Source organism: Lonchura striata, chromosome 5 (assembly GCF_050655825.1).
Source record: "Lonchura striata isolate lonStrDom1 chromosome 5, ASM5065582v1, whole genome shotgun sequence".
In the NCBI taxonomy this organism is placed as follows: Eukaryota; Metazoa; Chordata; class Aves; order Passeriformes; family Estrildidae; genus Lonchura; species Lonchura striata.
In genome coordinates this window covers 42,474,928-42,494,165 of record NC_140707.1, presented here as the reverse complement: position 1 = coordinate 42,494,165, position 19,238 = coordinate 42,474,928, and the positions used below count along the sequence as shown (strand labels likewise).

At 34.7% G+C, this 19,238-nt stretch overlaps 2 protein-coding genes across 9 annotated transcripts in view; one reads left to right on the top strand and one right to left on the bottom strand.

Annotated features, from left to right (window-relative positions):
- Positions 1-10,795, top strand: part of RYR3 (ryanodine receptor 3) — a 193,711-nt gene extending 182,916 nt beyond the window's left edge. For 6 of the 7 annotated variants that reach the window (XM_077784079.2, XM_085580369.1, XM_077784078.2 and 3 more), the window contains 9 exons: positions 326-453; positions 1,354-1,414; positions 2,250-2,396; positions 4,020-4,154; positions 6,120-6,276; positions 7,287-7,351; positions 7,455-7,555; positions 9,073-9,124; positions 9,848-10,795. In XM_077784079.2, coding sequence (XP_077640205.2) covers positions 326-453; positions 1,354-1,414; positions 2,250-2,396; positions 4,020-4,154; positions 6,120-6,276; positions 7,287-7,351; positions 7,455-7,555; positions 9,073-9,124; positions 9,848-9,943 — 942 coding nt within the window. In that variant the 3' untranslated portion in view covers positions 9,944-10,795. The remainder of the gene's footprint in view (positions 1-325; positions 454-1,353; positions 1,415-2,249; positions 2,397-4,019; positions 4,155-6,119; positions 6,277-7,286; positions 7,352-7,454; positions 7,556-9,072; positions 9,125-9,847) is intronic. The other variant, XM_085580368.1, reaches the window with a different exon arrangement.
- A 73-nt stretch (positions 10,796-10,868) lies between these two features.
- AVEN (apoptosis and caspase activation inhibitor) overlaps positions 10,869-19,238 on the bottom strand; it is an 83,870-nt gene continuing 75,500 nt past the window's right edge. For both annotated transcript variants that reach the window (XM_085580370.1, XM_021539239.4), the window contains exons 3-6: positions 17,245-17,315; positions 13,712-13,807; positions 11,924-12,284; positions 10,869-11,317 (exon numbers count right to left, since the gene is read on the bottom strand). In XM_085580370.1, the coding sequence (XP_085436496.1) occupies positions 11,199-11,317; positions 11,924-12,284; positions 13,712-13,807; positions 17,245-17,315 (647 nt within the window). In that variant the 3' untranslated portion in view covers positions 10,869-11,198. The remainder of the gene's footprint in view (positions 11,318-11,923; positions 12,285-13,711; positions 13,808-17,244; positions 17,316-19,238) is intronic.

The following is a 19,238-nucleotide window of genomic DNA, read 5'->3' as shown; positions in this document are numbered from 1 at the left end:
TGAAATAATTTCATGCTGTCAATCAGCCAGCAGGTCTAATTTGCAATCATTGTCATCTTTAGGATACAAAGCCCCCTCATTGCCCTAAAAAAAGAAAAACATGCCAGCTTAAATGACAGAAAATTATACATAAGCTTTCAGATAATAGCCTTTAATGCTTCTATTTTTCTTTTTATGCTCCCCTGGTTTCCTGGGAGTTCTTTCTGTTCTAGTAGTGTTAATTGTGAAGGACTTATTTTTTAATTCCTGACAACTACTGGTCTAAAGTAGGTGAATGTCAATGAGGAGTTTCTGTGAGCAAAAGCTTCCCTTTTTCCCTTTCTAGGTTATTAACAAGTATGGAGACTTATACGGAGCAGAGCGCATTGCAGAACTTCTGGGTTTAGATAAAAGTGCCCTTGATTTTAGTCCAGTGGAAGAGAGTGAACCAGAAGAGGCATCTCTTGTCTCATGGTATGACTTCTGAGCTTCACAGACAAATTATGCATTGGAATAAGTTCATCATCAAAGATAAAAATGGATTTCATTTTGAAACTGTTGTGATATTTTCCTCCATGTGGAAAATTCAAATGGATGTCTTCCTAGTGTGAAAGTAAAATAAAATATCTTTTTGTTTGTTCTAAAACACAATTATGTTATAAAAGGAAGAAAAAAAATCAGCAAATTTATGCTCACTGATATAGTTAGCTACTCTTTCATTTTAAACAATAATTAATGCACCATTTATAAGGTTTTACAATAAAGTTTATAAACCAATGCATCAAAAAAAGTATTGATAATACTTAGATACAAGTGTCTAGTACAGATTCAGAGATGTTTTCCTGACTTAGTCAAGATGAGACCTTGAATGTGTCCTGGTCCCAAGTGATTTATGCTCCTACAAGAGTTGGTTTTCTCAATGTGTAAGATGCACAAGAATTATTTCCCTTTCCATGCCCTCCAATGGCTGATAAAATATTTAGAATATTGAAGAAGGCATTACCTTTTCTCTTGGTTATTCTGGCAGTATTTTATACTAGACAGGACACTAACCTCTTAAATTTAAGCAATCTGTTTTCCACATTTCACTACTTTTGGCATAGATCGTATTTTTTTAATTGTGGAATACGGAAGCATCATTCTTCCTAAGATTGTTACACCAGCTTTGTTGATTTAGAAACTCTTTGTGGTGCTCAGAATTAAGAATAGTCTCTGAAAAATTAAGTATCCGATCACTCAAAAAATGAACAATTAATCTACATCACCACCTTCAGCAAAAATAGTGAAGTGCCACAAGTAGTTTGCTGCTTATAAATACAGAATTCAATACTTATTTTTGACATTTATGCATTTGAATTTTTTTTTATTTCTTAGGCTAAGCTCCATTGATACAAAGTACCACATTTGGAAGCTTGGAGTTGTTTTCACTGATAATGTGAGTATGTTAGCCTAGATGAATATGCTTTGATTTACTCTAAACATGTATGTCCTTCACCATCTGATTTTATTTTCAACAAACATACACAAATAATATTGCATTACAGAGCCATTTTAAAATATTTTTTCTGCCTTGTGATTAGACTAAAGGGTGCTTTAATCAGAATTATATACTGCACAGTATAGATGGTTATAACTGCTATTATCATACATTATTTATTAAATTAACGGTTTAAAAGGGAGTTCAATAATTATTGTTATGTTACTTGCCCATATCAGTGACAGTAGGCAAACTTCTTTGCCGCAGCCTCAAGGAGTAACCCTGGAGAGTGTTCCCCTTCAAGTAAAGAATCTACACACAGCCCTGCAGGTGCTAGAAATTCCTGCCGTTAAAAAGCGGGACTGAGTTTTTACAACAAAGTGATTGAGTAGAACTCAATATGTTAGCTCAGCAGAGCACCATTCATCTTAAAATAAGTTATTAGTACTACCAATCATTGGTTGCTCTATCAATCAGGAATCACCTGCCTTCCACATCCCTGCCAGTGCCAGTAGCTGTCAAGATAAACAGGTTTTTCACATCCTTGTGATGTCTGTTTTTGGGGTTGTTGAGTAAGGCTGGTCTCAGCATTTTTCCAACAGCAAAAGCATTGTGATGTCCCCATTCATCACTGGTAATTTTCAAAAGTTGGCTGAAGTTTGAGCTGTTTAATCCCTACATAGGCAAAGTGTCCTACTACAACAGCTTGAGTGACTTCAAAATGCTATGTTCTGCATCCAATAATGCACATCAGCACCTATTAACCCTCTGCTACTATTCACTTTCTCTGCAGTCATTTTTATACTTAGCTTGGTACACAACTATGTCTATCCTTGGGCACTACAACAACTTCTTCTTTGCTGCTCATCTGCTGGATATCGCTATGGGTTTTAAGACATTGCGAACTATTCTGTCTTCGGTCACTCACAATGGCAAACAGGTTAGTGCTACATGCAAAGGTTTGAAAAAAAATACACTTTGTAAAAGTACTGGAAATAACTTGTACTGAAAATATCAGAATGAAATTCATTTATATGATTATCGGATTGATCATATCTGCTGCAGCACACTTAATACATGTTAAAACCTATGAAATTATGACAATCTATACCCACCAATTGATGACAGATAAAGAAGTGTTGTACACAATAGAAAACACATCATTTTAGAAAAACATAAGAATATGAACCAGCTCATTCTATATGCTCAATGATGAGCTGATTGGTGATAATATATTAAGAATACACAATGCCACCTTAGCTACAGCAGTAATAATGATCTGGGCACGATAAGATTTCAATACCTGGCTAACAAGAATGTGCTTAAAGGTGTGGCCATTCTGCACTATGGAATACACTTCTATGGCCCTTTGTCATGCAAAACTCAGGTTAATAAAATGTAGTTCTAAAACTAGTTGTTAAAATTTTTGCAAGGAATCATGCTCTGATCTCCAAGGTATCCATGTTCCTAGCGAGCATAACAACAAAAAGCAAGCTTTATAGTTACTTTTAAAATTACATTTAAGAAATCTAAATTCCCCAAAATATCATTTTATACATACACATTCCATTGCTTCTCAAATAAAGTAGCATATATTCTAAGCCCACACCTATGCTCTGCTAGATTTGTCAAAACATTTTATACCACATGATGTTTTGGAAGAGGCATAAAAATATACCCACACAAGGTGATGACGTGTTATCATCACACAAAGAAATGAAATCTCTGGTTTTATACTATTTATTTTACTTCAGGATGACCAATTTCATATTCATTTTAATGATTCTAATGACTTATATATCTTCCTTAGGAATTTTTAAGAAATGTCACAGTCAAAAGTGAACATAGTTGACAAAACTGTTTTAACTCAGGACCATGGTTTTACATTCGTAATCAGCCATGAATAATTTTTCTAATCTTGTTGTTTTCCTGGCAAATAAATATGAACACTGAAAGCTGCTTATTTCTGCGCTGAAATGCTCACTTTGGGAGCATGCTGACAGATCCGCATAGTGATAATTGATCAGTTTGTCCTTCAATACTCTTATGTTTCTTTTAAAAGACTAAATACTGGTTGTTGCATTTCTTAAACTATGTACCTTTGAGAAAACTCCTCTCCAGAGATGTATCTTTTAACACCAACTTCAACAGACAATATAATCTAGTTTCATTAACTGCTAAACTTTTTCACCTAATGATTTTATTTCCTTGGAGGCAGGACCTGGAAATTACTTATTCCTATCTAAAAATTTTACTCTCCATTTTAGCAATGGCTTTGCTAAATAGCTTTGTAAGAGAAAATAGACTATGATAAGTCTTTATTTTCATTATATAATTTTTATTGTATATCCAGTGTTTCAAGTTATTATAATTAAACTTTTAAACTAAAGAGTGTAAAAAATTGCTTTAGTGATATACACACATAACTGCTGTCTTTAGTTTTCTTACTGGGAAAGGTACAATATGACTAATTTTCAATATTTAAGGCAATGCACCAAGCAGGCATGTCTCTTCTGACAAAATGATATGGAAACCTATTTTCATGTCATGTCTCCACACACAGCTTGTGCTCACTGTGGGACTCCTGGCTGTAGTAGTGTACCTTTACACTGTGGTGGCTTTCAACTTCTTCCGCAAATTCTACAACAAAAGTGAAGATGAAGATGAACCAGACATGAAGTGTGACGACATGATGACGGTAACTAAAACATCACCTGTGTGCCTCAAATATGATCCTGAATTTTCAAATGGTTACTTTAGACAGAATGATGAGTAAGGATGGATGTGTTTGTTGTTAAATCTATTGGGTTGTTCTTCTTGATACAAGTCATTTTGGAAATACTAATAGTTTTGAGATTCCCTCTGCATTCTCCAGTGGTCTAAACTCAATGGCAAATAGAGGACACATAGGAAAGTATTCTGATTTTTTCTCCTAAATACTGTGGTTTATGATGTGCCACAATGCTTTTACAGTTGAGGATGGCAAACCCTCATAGTAAAAAAGGAATTTCTGGACAAACTGGTCAGAGTTTCAAAAAGCAGCTGTGTTTTCACAACAAAGAAACCCCATTTGTTCCCAATGTTTGCAAGTATACACGCTCTTTCTATCCTTATTTAGATTATATAAATTATGTGATGTTATTAGCATTGGTTATAAAAGCCTACTCCAAAATTAAAATTAGTAATTTAATCTTAAAAAATAAGTTAGAATGCAGAAATTCCAACTTATAATAGGTGATAATCTTATGATACCAATTACAATCTGATTTCTACTCATTGCCACTGACTGTTATTTCTGTCAAAATAGCACATACTCTACAGATATATATTAATATACAAAGAGGATTTGATTTTCTTACTGTATACAGAAAACATAAATTCAGGTATTAAATGCAATAGTCTGAGTTTGGGTTCAGCCGACATCTCCTAAGGAACAGAAACTCTGTGCTCTGCATTTTACATGAGATAGAATAAAATACCTCAGAGGTGTATCACTGACTTCACTGAATGAATTCCTTCCTATTCTTGAACTTTCTTTTAAACACTCAGTGCAGCTTAGACATGCAAATTACAGAAATTATGAACCCTGCCCAAACTTTGTGAGCTGAATACTGTGGTTTGGTTATAAAATAGGTGTAGGAATAATTAGAATAATATAACTATGCTACATTTTAAACCACTTTATTAAGTGATGTAAATAAATCCTATGCTAGATTTTTAAGTACTATTGAACTAGTACTATCTAGTCTTATCTCATCAGTAAAATTGCATTATAAAATGGATGCACAGTTCTGTTTAGTGTTTGCTAATGCTAGGTTTTATACTCATTATTTAGCACCCTGATGTCTAATGTGACTCCAGAAAATTGGCTATGGTTAGAGATTGATATTGGTTTTAAGCCATACTGTGTGGCTAAAGGTTGTTTACAAGATTCTGTAGACAGTCATAGAGCAACATCAGTAGTTTATCACTCTGGCAGAAGATTCCATTCCAAAATACTTACAGAGCTTAAGCATAGAGATTATTAAAGGTTTTTCAATTAAGATTTATATCTTCAAAAATATGACAATACTTTTGTAAAGTGATTTCTTCTGCATGGAACTGAACACAGGTCATTTCACAGATCACAAGCAATTTACAATATAATAAATCAGATATCTAGTATTGCAAAATTAATTTATCTAGAAACCACCTACAAACAGGTAGATCTACTTGTGAAAATCCCACTATTCATTTTATGGCAATATTTTCCACATTTTTAAACTTCACTGCAAGACTTTAAAAGATGTCTTCTTCTTACTCAGAGCAAGATATACCCTTAGAAATCAATATAAGGAGTAGAATATAGTTGAATACAGTAACAAATACAAGAAAAATGCTTCCAAAATAGTCTCAGTCTGAAAGTAAGACCCAGTGAGTGAGGATCAGGTAACACTCAGCTGATGCTGACTCCCCCTCTTAGTAAGTGTACCTGAAGGTGGAATCACATTAGTTAAGACAGTAACAGATTTTTGGTGCAGTGTGTTTGATACACAAGAAATGATATTATGTGTTCATGTTACCATAAAATTTCAAGAAAATTAGCAGAGCAGAAAAGAAAAAAACAACTCTAAAAGAATAGTTAATGGTAAATATATCTGTAATATTCCTCTCTCTTTTTTAGTGTTACCTGTTCCACATGTATGTGGGTGTAAGAGCTGGTGGTGGCATTGGAGATGAAATTGAGGATCCTGCTGGAGACCCTTATGAAATGTACCGAATTGTCTTTGACATCACATTTTTCTTCTTTGTCATTGTTATCCTACTGGCCATTATTCAAGGTACCATCACTTACCTTAGTAGACTTGTTCAAAATTAATTCACCATTGAAAACTGTATTTATGTTTGAGGTAAATTTAGCAGTATTGCTGTAAAGACTTATTTCTGAGTTTAAAAAAACATTAATTCTGAAAGTAATAATTTTATATTAATTAATACATAATACACCTTTTTGCAGTACTACACAAAATCAAAGCCCAAGGAATGTTACTTACATGGGTTGTAGTGTTTATGAACACTTTTCTAACCATCCAGCAATGATGAACCTTGTGCAGGATCACTGTTCTCCTATACCAAGCATTTAAACTTGGGAGAGCCTTGCCAAAGACACTCTTCCCACTTGTAGCCTGGAATCACCACAGCTGACTGGGGAATGGAGACTTTCCAGTTGGAAATGGTAGATGACATGGAGAAAGTCACCATGGCCACACAGCCATTTCCTCCTTTCTTTAGAGGTTGATTTGCAGTTTTAATTGGTTTGCAGTTGTGGTTTACAGCAAACAAGACCCCTCTTCAGTCATGGGCAGCATTCAACACTCATTGCATAAACTCTTCTAAGGCTGTTAGGAAAAAACTGCACTGTTTTATGGCAAGCTGGTGGCAAAGAAAAAAATGTAGCATATCTATAATGAGAAAAAGTTACAAATATCATAGTCTCCAAAATTATCAAATTCTTTTCTTAAAACATTGAAAGTGGAGGAGTAATGCTTCAAATGTGAAGCAGACTCACTAACAAGGTGAGCTGTAGGAGCAGAACTATGTTGAAAAAAAGACTTGGGATATAAGAGTTTAAAGAGAAGGAGAGTGAAAATTAATTTTATTCATGGGAACCAAAGAGATGAGTTTGTGTAAGGTTAAATGGACTATAATAAAGCATAAAAAAGTCTTTCCACTCTCAATAGTGTGCCTGTATCTAAAAGTACACTAAATTCTAGACACTGGAGGACTGACATTACTTGCAATATGAATATTGCTAAGTACTGAAGTGTTGCTACTTTTCTGTTTGAAATAGGTCTGATTATTGATGCTTTTGGTGAATTAAGAGACCAGCAAGAACAAGTGAGGGAAGACATGGAGGTAGGAAGCATATTACATTTTTCATTGCTCTTGTTCACCTAGATTGTCACCATTTAGTGTTTTTGAGTTAAAATTTATCTGTAACCACAACTTCTGCTTTCAGACCAAATGTTTTATTTGTGGAATCGGCAATGACTACTTTGACACAACCCCACATGGCTTTGAAACACATACTTTGCAAGAACATAACTTGGCAAACTATCTGTAAGTACATTTTACAATTGGAATTATGATAAAGAGACCTTTCAGATGTAGTGTCATTTAGGTGCACACGTTGCTGAAAATCCCAAGCCAGAATTCTGCAAAGCTGAGGATTACTTCCTCTCCTTTAGGGTCTCTCCTCCACTATTCCACACTAATGGTTACCTTTAAGTGCACACCTTGCACATGAGTTACCTTAGTAGTATGAGACCAGAAGGCACATCAACTCCTTATTCTGCTGGGAGGAAAGCCAGATATGAGGAAGGGTAGGGGACAGTTTAGTATGTTGCTTTAGTGTGGAAGTTTTGGTTGTGACTTATGGTGGCTTGGTAGTGCTGAAGAGATCATAGAAAATTAGCTTCAATTTGATAAAAAAGAAAACCCAAATCAAAACAAATTCTAAAAAGTTCTTTAAAGATAAGCTCCAAAAAATAATTGACTCCATTCCTATAGTTCTTTAGTGACAGTGGAGTGTTTTGAAACCTTGAAGCAGTCAGGAGCTGTACATGTTTAGACTATACCAAACTCCCAAGAGTTTCCACTTTCATTAGCAAATATAGAGCAGACCTAAGAAGATATTAAAAAAATTATTCTTGTTGCATTAATTACTCAGACAACAAAGATAATTAATTATACAAGCATTGCACAAGCAGAATGAAAGGAGAAGCTGGTGAAATCTTATAGCAATCTGGCTTTGGAACACTGCATCTGAACTTTTTTGAACTTTAAAAAAAAAAATCAATTGCTAAACGCGATTCAAATTTCTATCAATAGCCATAGTTTTACCAAGCTTTTCTTACTATATCAAATTGCTTAGTTGTTACACAGAACCTCTATTTCACCGTAAATTAAAAATGGCAATTTTCTTCATAATAGAATATATAGTGAACAATCTTTTTACCCAAATTACCCCTTAATTAGACAACTGTTAAAATCAGTGTACTTTCCTTCCTTCACAATGAAAGCCCATAACCTCATTCCAAATTCACTGCACTGAAACTGACCAACCATGAGTAGTATTACCTCTAAACACACCACAGTTGGTTCTTTACAGTCTTCCTAATTAGTTGAAGCACTCAACATTTGACTGAGCTCAGGTGCTGGGGAAGGATAGGCTCAGAACTGAGCTGTACAGCAGCAGTGCTCAGAACTCCTGGTGCAGCTCAGTATTTGCCACACTTCTCATGCAGTAGCCATAGTAACCTCTTCCAAGGTGACATGTTGGATCATATGTGCTCAGAATTTGGCATCTGCCTAATTCAGGTATTGCTCCTCACACTGAAACGAAGGAAATGCTAAACTGCATTTTTCTATTTTTATAGATTTTTCACCTCTTAGCACTTTTATAGGAGACATGCTTCAGGACAGAATTTTCTCCCTTAAATTAAGCACTTTAGATGCCTAGCAGTGTCATTGCTTTGCTGGTTGGCATAATCTTCCTCACATACCCCAGACTATAAAAGGTCAGGCAGAGATACAATGTTCCCTGCATTAATACCCACTTCATGTGCTTGTTTCAGGTTCTTCTTAATGTATCTAATTAACAAGGATGAAACTGAGCATACTGGCCAGGTGAGTAGAAAATAAAATATAAGAAAAAACATTAAGCTTATCTTTCAACAATTTTATATTCCCAAGCCTTGTGGCTGTGTACCAGCAGGTGGAACTGATGTACCAGTGAGAAGTGTGGATGATGCCACTCTCCCCAAGAGGCTACTGCCAGTGAAAGGAAAGAAGGGTTAAAATAAAAGTGGGGGGGGGGGGGAGAATGCTGCACTGTGCTATTTCGCCCAGCAGTGAACTTTGTCAGAAGTCAGTTTGTAGTACTCTTACAGTCAACTTATCCCTGAAAAGAAAATCTCAAATGCACCAGGTATTGTTTATTCCCAAGAGGTTTAAGTAGTTAAGATACTATATTGATAGTCAAAATCTATACATATGTGAAGATAGATAGGTATTTGGGTGACCATATATTTAGCATTGTTAGGCCCTAAAGGCAAATAAATAATGAAATATCTAGAACTTAATTATATCTTCTCACTAATAAGAAGCTCTTAGGCAAACACTACAAAAGTACCTTTGTTTGTTGCCAAAACAAAACATGTTTGCTCTGATATAAATAGACTGATTAATTTATACATGGATATTTTACTAATAGAGCTTAAATTTTGAGTTCCAGTGTCTTTACAATTCTATTCCATGGTAGCAGGCACAGTATGTGGTTATTGTTAGAAGTTTATCTACAGCACTAACTGCACAATGACTGGTAAAATAAATACTCTTTCTCATTTTCAGGAATCATTTGTGTGGAAGATGTACCAAGAAAGATGTTGGGATTTTTTCCCAGCAGGGGATTGCTTCCGAAAACAGTATGAGGATCAACTTGGCTAATATCACAAAAGAAAGGATTTATTAATGAACTGCTAAGATCCAGTATACAAAAAAAAAAAAAAAAAAAAAAAAAAAAGTTCTTTTCACGGCATAATTTCACAGCTTGTATTTGCTTTAAATGTCTTCAAAGTTCAAGACACATATAAAATTTGACACTATTTCAGAGGCATTTTGTACCTACCACATATGAAACAGGTCTTTTGTTGGAATTTTAATTAGCAAAAACTATGCCAGATTAATTTAAGCCTTCCAGTTCAAACATGGCCAAAAATTAGAACAACTTTTTAACCACATCATTAACCTGGTGTTTGGCAGTACAGTTGAAAGGGCTAAAAGGCATCTTAATTGCACATCTGACATTGAAGAACTTGAACATCAGAGACTGTACCTCAGAAAAAATAGTTCAACTAACTGCTGTCCCATTTTTCCCTACAGTATTTGCTAGTGAATGTATTAAGATACAGTTTGAAAAGCTTTAAGCAGTTAAAAAGAAATCATTTTCAAACACTTTGTCAACCTTGAAACATTAAAGTGCCTTAAAACCTCTGTAGACATAGCTATGCAAACTTTTTGTTAGTGTTCTAGATGAACAGATCCATTACCTGTATTGCTTTTCTGTCTTTCTGTATCAAATTGCACTTAAAATTTGTTTATATACTACCTTCAATAACAGCTTATTAGATACTGCTGTTAAAAGACATACACTGTATCAAAATGAACACAATTTAAATCTTAGGCCAAAATAAAACAATGCTCTATGGTCACCTGCAAGTAGAAGTTAGGATGATGTTTTTGTTTTTTTTCTTCTAATAAAAAGTGCCCACTGCAATAAAGTATTATAAACCAAAATAACTGTTGCTGTCATCTTTCCCATTTTTCTACAATACTGAGTTTTTTGTGACAATAGTAACTAAAAACACATATATTCATTGTTCATCCACAGCTTTATTTTAAGGACTATATAGAACAAGTACAAGCTGAAATAATTGTTCTCTTTCTGCACTGTAGCCTGCTTCTTTAGCAAAGAAAACTCTTAACTTCATCACAAATTTTAGACCTTTTTAATAATATCATTAGTCTTCAACAATTTTCAATCTTTTCTAAATTCATTTTGATTGCACAAAATTTTAAGTGCCGGCAAAGAAAAACAGGCATTTGGCATACAGAGAAAGGAAATAACAAGGAGATAAAGAAAGATTCAAGTTTCTACATAATGTTTGCTATATTCAATTATTCATATGAGGAAATTTGAGCTTCAGGCAATCATGCTGTCCAGCCAATCCTCGAGCTCTTCTTCAGTAACATCTTTAGATGTATTTTGCTGCTGCTGTGATGATGTGCTCTTGTCTTCAGGCATATCTACTTTTAAAGGCTCTAGAGAAGCGAAAACAAGAACACTGAATATGTGTAAACAAATCCATATTACCTCTGTCCTGCACTGCTTTACTTTGAATACACAACTGACTGTATTTAAACACAATCTCCCCTTCTTGAAGAACAGCAAGTCATATTCCAAAAATAGTTTCCATGCGCAACTTCATTTTGTAAAATCAATGCTAGTAAAGTCTGAAAGCAGTATTTAAGAGAAGCCATCAGAAATAGCTGTCAATTCTTCTGTACGCTATTAGCACAGTGAACTAAAGGTTGATGAAGTTACACAAATACTTTATCTTCCCTGCAATAAAATTCACTAGCAGTACACATTTTTTTAAAAAAATTAAGTTTTTGCTAAATCATAAGCCCAATGCTGTTTCACAGAGGAATTTCACTTAATGTTTAAAGTAAACTGACAATTGTGAAACTTCAGGTTAGTGAGGACCTAAAACTAAAAATGAATGGGCCAGAACACAGCCTCAGATAAATGAAATGCAGTGTGACAGATTATGATAGTAGATTACTGACTGGCTAATCAAAAATTCAAAAACATCAAAATGGAGAGCAGTGGAAATTAAATAAGGTCATGCTGGGGAGAAAACTTACCATTTTCTTTACAATCCATTTTCAAATCTTTCTCAGTTGATATGCTGTAGGATAATGTACCTGATGCAGGTCTATTTTCTGTATTAATGGGAGCCTCCAGATTCAGGAGAAGATCTAGTTCTTCATCCAAATGGTCAGTGTCTTGATTTGATACTGGATGGACTCTTTGAAATGATTCTCCTGCATTTGCCCTAGAGCCATTTTTACTCCCAGGTTCTGATGGAGCAACAGAATTACCAAGAGGATGGGAGACCAACACGGTTTCACTTTGAGCCAGAGACTGTCGGAACAGCTGCTCTCTCTTCTTCCCATCTTCAAAAATTTTAGATTTCATCTGTGGGATCTCTAGAGGTGTTGATGCCTATGAGTAGAAGAAAGGACTTGAGTCCTTATAATGATTATCTGTTATTACTATTCTGTCTAATTTCAATTATAATTCATACTTGCTATAGTTGATCACTTAATAAGGTACAGGAAATTTGCCCAGAATTGAATTAAGAAGTAAAAGTAAACTAAAGTTATCTTGATACTTTTTCAAAAGCAAATGCAAAATACAAACTCCTTTTATACCTTATTAGAGAATTTGAGATTGTATGCTAACACTGGCACTGACAGAATCATAGAATGGTTTGGTTTGGAAGACATCTCAAAGATTACCTGTTCTAAACTGCCTGCCACACGTAGGGAACTTTCCACTAATCCAGATTGCTCAAAGCCTCAATCCAACCTGGCATTGAACACTTCCAGGGATAGGTAGTCCATAGCTTCTCTAGAAAAGCTGTTCCAGTGCCTCACCACTCCTACAGTCAAGAACTTCTTGAAATCTAATCTAAATCAACCCTCCTTCAGATTAAAGCTATTTCCCTTGTCCTATCTACACATGCCAATGTGAGAAGTCCCACTCCAGCTCTGTTCTGTAGGTACTGAAAGGTTCTGGAAGACCTCTCTGGCACCTTCTGTTCTCCAGCCTGAAGAGTCCCAACTCTCAGCCTGTCTTCACAGGAGAGGTGCTCCAGCTCTCTGATCAACTTTGCGGCCTTCCTCTGCACTCACTCCAACACCTCTCCCAACCTGATGGTCAGGTTTCCTTTGAAACATGTCACACATTGCTGAGTAATGCTGAGCTTTTCATTCACACCCAAAGTCCTCGTTAGGGCTAGTCTTAAACCTTCTGTAAGGGCCATACTTCTTGCTTTGACAAATGTATCCTTTTAAGAATTTATTTTAATATTTAAATTTCACTGGCTCTTTTTCTCTTACAATAGTGTTTTCTTTTTCACAGTTTGAAAGAACACTTTACTAATATTGCTGCTATCCTTCTACTGGAGAATAAATTATACTTCCTTCACCTGTACAATTGACAGTTTTACCTATGAGGATTAATTCATGGAGAAAAGCATGCTTGTTGATATTAGCTATGTAGAAGATTAAATCACAATTAATATACTTAGCAGGAAGAATGTGAAAACACAAAATTTTGGTGCAAACTTTTAACAGCTGCTAACAAGAGAAGCAAACACTAAAACAGTGCAATCATTCTGTATCAAACACTCAATACGCAATTTAAAATCTAATATACTGCACATCCAGACATTTTGTTTAAGGTCAAATAGGCACACAAAAAGTGTCAATAGAGGGGTATCCTGTATTACATGCCACTTGATACACATCTAAATGAATGCATTTATTTATATAATACATTCTACTTCTGTCTGAAGACTTATCATTCTTGCACACATTATTTCTCCTAAAATATTTGCATTTTTTTGTGAACTTTCACAGCATTACCTGCACAAGGTCAGCAGCTATATTCAGCCTCAGATGTAGAGGCAATTCCTGAAGGGCCTGGACCAAAGACTGGCAGTCAACAGAAAGTGCAGAGAACTGAAACACAATACAACAGATAGTACACTTGTGAAAAAAAACCACAACCAACCAAATACAAAAACATCCACCAACAAAAACCGTCAGAATTTTAATGTATTCCATTTCCTTGTCGCATACATTCAAGAAATCCAATGAAATACACAAATTAATAGTTTAAAATACACGTTTACGAAGCAGCTTGGCTAAATAATAACATATAAATGCCTAAAATGCATATAATCACTTAAGGTTTAAAAACAAGGTATAAATAGAATGCTCCTTAGCCAATACCTTGAAATTCCAAAGTAGGAAATAGTTCAGGAAGTCAACAATGGCATAAGAAGCTTTTCCAGCTGAAACATCTTTTGAACTGTGAAGCTTTCATGCAGTGTGAAATGCTATTATTTAATGAGTTGCCACTATTTCCTAAGCAATCATCCCATGCAGCTCCTGTGTGGCTAAATTTAATGCCTCAACAGAAGCCTTTTCATACTTCCCCATTTTTTCAAATGTTTTGATACTTCCAAAAGCAGCAAAGTATATATTTACAAACATTTCTAAAATTACTCTCCAGAAAGATTTGCTACTGCTGCTAAATGAGAACTTATTACTGCGACAGGTATTGAAGTTGCCTTTTCTCTTGACCCTTTTAAAAAAACAAATGTACACAAAATGGACCAGCAATATTTCTGGTTTCTACAGAACAGACCAGATTTCAGTAGTTTTAAAACAGACTTCAAGCTCAGAGTACAACAGAACATTCTGAACACATTCACCATGGATAAACTGGCAAAGATAAATCTGATATCCATCACATATTTTAAAATCTGACAACAAAATGCTTAAGTTCAGTCTAATGCTCTCAGTCTGTATTTTCATGGAAGTAGAGAAGTTGCTTCCAAATCTCACTTGAAGAGACAAAAATTTGTCCCTCTCAATATGATGTAGACTGGCACAGACATTTAAAATAAATACTCATAAATCCGGAGGGTTTTGGGACATATCATAAGAGATTTGTCAAAGAAATTCATACTGTTTCCAAAAGCTCATCAACACCTTTTAACAGGCTTTTAACACCTGCAAATGAAGCAAGAATGAACATCAAAGACATAGTGCATTCTGACAGTATATTTGCAAAATAAAAATAAATTTTTAAAAGAAACAATGCAGTCAATTTAACAGATTCTTTTATCCAAATTCAGGGTCTGGTATCCAGTAATGAGAATAAAAGGACTGAAAAAATATATGATGTAAGAATTTTTCTTCTGTACTGAGAACTTCATTTTACAATGGATTAGTGATCACCATCAAAGATGATTGGACTGGTGAAAGTAACCTCACAAAGTCTTTAGCAAATAATTCTTGTTGCCCAGCAATGAACTAGATGTTCAGAAAATAAAGTTATTTTGACAGATAAGGATCTAACGTGTCTTCTGCATAGTTGCAAAAGACAAGGAAATTGTATGAATCTGGTAACACAAAAATTCTAAAAGGTATAACTGAATAACAAATATTTAAGTGCATTTTGGAAGAGCTATGTATACATGCAAAAATATTAACATGAATGAACATTGCAAATGAAACTAAAAAAGTGGAGATAGGGAAGAGGAGAAAATGCTGAGGATAAAGGAAAAGGGGTATTTTGAGCTATAACATAATAGAAGAAGGAATTTGATATCTAAGTAGAGAATTCTCTAGAAGTGGTGTTCTAATAAAACGCAAAGGGATCAAAGCAGTACATAATAGATTATGAACACTTCATGGCACATAGCATTATTTGCTCAAAAAAATAGTAGAGGCATACTTTGTTGCTGGAATTGTCATTTTTTAATTGAAAAATCCAAATGACTAATAACTGTGCTTTTTCAATTGCAGACCATGGTATGAATGAGACCATGATTTTTATTGCATTTTATCAATATGCAATAGAGCAAATCTACTTTTTGTGAAAATGAAAGACAGTACTCTTAATAAATTGAAATTCTGTTATTGTTGATGTCACTGTAACATTTCCATTCCACATTTGAAACTGATGCTTTGCCATTGCTTTCTACAAAAGACAGAGAATGAGAAATATCTAATAATTCTGGAACTAGTCTGCTTTATTCTGTTTCCTCATAAACAATTTATTTCAGTTTAAAATTCTCTAATACTGTACATAATATAGACAGGCAAAGAACTAGAAACAGGTGAGTTAAGAGGCAATGGCCAGGAATTTGGCAAAGAGTATCTAGGATGAAAATTAGACTTAGATTTGCCTTCCTGGGAAAAGAAAGATGGGTCATAAAAAAAATGAGATATCAAGCTGAAGATCAGAGACAATGTGAAAAATCAGATAATGCTATGAAACCATCTGGGACAGGATTCTGGATTAAAATAAGAAATCAAAGGAAGGGCAATGGTGACAACATGTAACTTCAGTCTGCTCACAATGGCTTTAGCCATTCAGGAATTAATTATTGTGTTCTAATCACCTAAATGCTATAATGAAAAGCCTCTGAGGAAATTATGAAGAAATTAATATTTGGGATACTGACACCATCCTGCACACTAGGAATGGAAGAACCGTTAAAAAAAAATAGTCACTGGAAGCCTGTGTTCCACTGAAGAAACAGGTGATGGTTTACACAAATGTTGTATTTGGGTTTAGTTCCTCACTTTAATTTGATTTTGCAACCCTAAAGTACCTTTAAATACCTCTTTCCAGGGAATAATTATTGTAATATTTTAGAAAATAAATAGCAAAATTTTAAAATTTTAATATATGTGTATGTTACAAGAGACACTCAAGCAGAATTTAACAGCAATTTTAAGAAAAGTCTGGAAGACAAAAGCATATATTTTTCAAAAATTTAGGTGAACTGGACGAGGAAGACCGCTGCAGAGATTGAGACACTTTAAGGTATCCTGATAGAGAAAAACAGGACACCTCTACTGCTAAGCTCCTTTTTATTCAAGCATAAAGAATTCATAAAAAAATCTAGTTGGTATCCTAATTATTTAGGGCATGAAGTTCCAACCAGAGGATATGAACTGTTAATTTGAAGAAACTGGAATGCTTCACAATCCAATATATGAATATACTCTTACAGGTTTTGTTATAGTCATTCTATTAAACACTTTTCTCTTGAATACAGCTGAAAAAGGAAGGCTGAATTCCTGTGTCAGTAAAGCAAAGAGACAGTCCCTTATTTCTCTTCACTGAAGGGCTTTCTTGTTCTTTCCTCCCAACATAACTTAAAAACTGAGCCTGTAGTTTTGATTAGTCTTCAGGAGAAAACAAAAGGATGAGGCCGAAGCACAAGAGCCTCTAGCATTAGAGAGAAGTCGATAAAATATACAGAATAAAGAGTGCTATTGTTGTATTAAAAATTTGTTGCTGAAGGCACAGCTGCCTAGATATTCTGTCTGAGGTGATTATCTATATAAAATCATTTGAATGATAATTCTGTTACCTGCTTATGGCATATACTTTCTTTATCCCATTCCTTCTCATCAGCAAATCGAAACTGTGTAAAGGAATTTCCTAAGGGAAAGAAACAAAAAATATATTTATTTAAAAAAATAATAAAAGTATTTTCTCTGAAGTTCCCAACTACAAAGAGGTAAATTCAGGAAATAAATCTCACCTCTTATTAATGCTGCTTGCATTCACAATATTAAACTTATTTGTGCCTAACTTCTATAGGACTTTTAAACACTTATTGCAAAATAGCACTAAAAAGGGACAACAAATACAAAACTGAATGATGAGGTGTTATGCACCATGCCAATATGCAAGATTTTCATTCAAAGGTCCAGTTTGGACAACATACTAGGAATACATAAACTATTCACAGAGGGAATGTCTTATGAACAGCTTTGAAAGTTCTGTAGATAGACTTTCTCTTACCAACATGGAAATATTTCTAAAAATAAATTGTAAATATTCTTTTAAATCACTTTGTACAAACCAAATAAAGACTTTCTATTGTCTGATAGCTATATTCTCTCTCTTCCTACTACTCCCTCCTCCAGCACATCATTAGAAAAAGGCACTGAACCCCAAATTCCAATTTGTATGCAAAAAGGACTGAATTAAAACAAATCCTTAAAAAGGATTAATTAAGTTAAATATAGTTACGAAATCTTTTAGCCTATTACATTCCTTCAAGCCAGTAGAAACTTTTTCTTACTATAAGGGATAGTGGAATATCCTTTTGCCTGAAAAGCAATATTTCTATCGCAGCCCCATGTTGTGTTATAAAAGACAGACCTACATTTATTTACTGAAAAAAAAAACCATAGCAGAACTCCAGTAACTCAAAAAAAATTAAGTATGGTCTGTAACAGAGGAAACATGAAAGACGCGGGTTGCAAGATGATGGCCAAAGGTACGGAGTAAGAGAAATCTAAGATGTTTCTTCTTAGACTGTGATTTAGGGATAAATAACTTGCAGGAGCTCTCTTAGGATTAAAAAAAAAAAAAAAAAAAAAAAAAAAGCCATGCAGAATGAAGGAGATGAAATGTGATCCTGAGAATTAGAGAGCTACTAAGTTGGTTAAAGGTCTGGAGGGTCTCTCTTTTGAAAAAAGGCTGAGTGAGCTGGGCCTGTTCAGTCTCAAGAAGAGATGACTGAAAGGGGATTTCATCACTGTCTGTCAGCATCTGAAGGGAGGGTGTCAAGATGCTCTCCTTGGTGGTGCCAAGCAATAGGACAAGAGGCAATGGGTAAAAACTGATGCACAGGAAGTTACACCAAAACATGAAGAAGAACTTCTTTCCTGTGAGCACTGGAATAGGTTGTCCAGGGAGGTTGTGGAGTCTCCCTCACTAGTGATATTCAAGAACCAACTGGACACAATGCTGTGCCATGTGCTCTGGGATGACCCTGCTTGAGCAGGGAGGTTGGGCCAGATGACCCACTGTGTTCCCTTCCAACGTGACTCATTCTGGGATCATCTGTAAATCACTGTAATTTATTTCAGCAGTTGGCTGAGAAGCTACAGCTCTCTCAAAAAGACAATGAATGCCCTAGAGCAAGTTTTCAATGGCTTCATCAACAATTGATCATCTAGCTTTCATTTGGCTCTAAACATCCTAACTGCCATTCATACCTTTGATGATTCCTGAACCGTGCCCTTAATCCTGCAGACAAAATCTGAACATATAATCTGCTTTCCCCAAAATGACTTGTTCTACATTGTCTACCTGTCCCAAAATGTAGGAGAGTGCAACCGTCCAGCAGTTTTACTCAATATCCAGCAAGCATCAGCTAGCTTCTGTTTTGCAAAAAAAAAAAAAAAAAAAAAGGAATAAACAGCAAAATGGCACAGTAATTGGCCTATTTCTTTGCCAAATATTGAGAAACAACAGATCTAATCATCTTTAGGTAGAATTTAAAATTTATTGGCTGTGAATTTTAATTTGTTTTTTTAATATCTAAAGTGCACTTCTAGTTTATTGCAT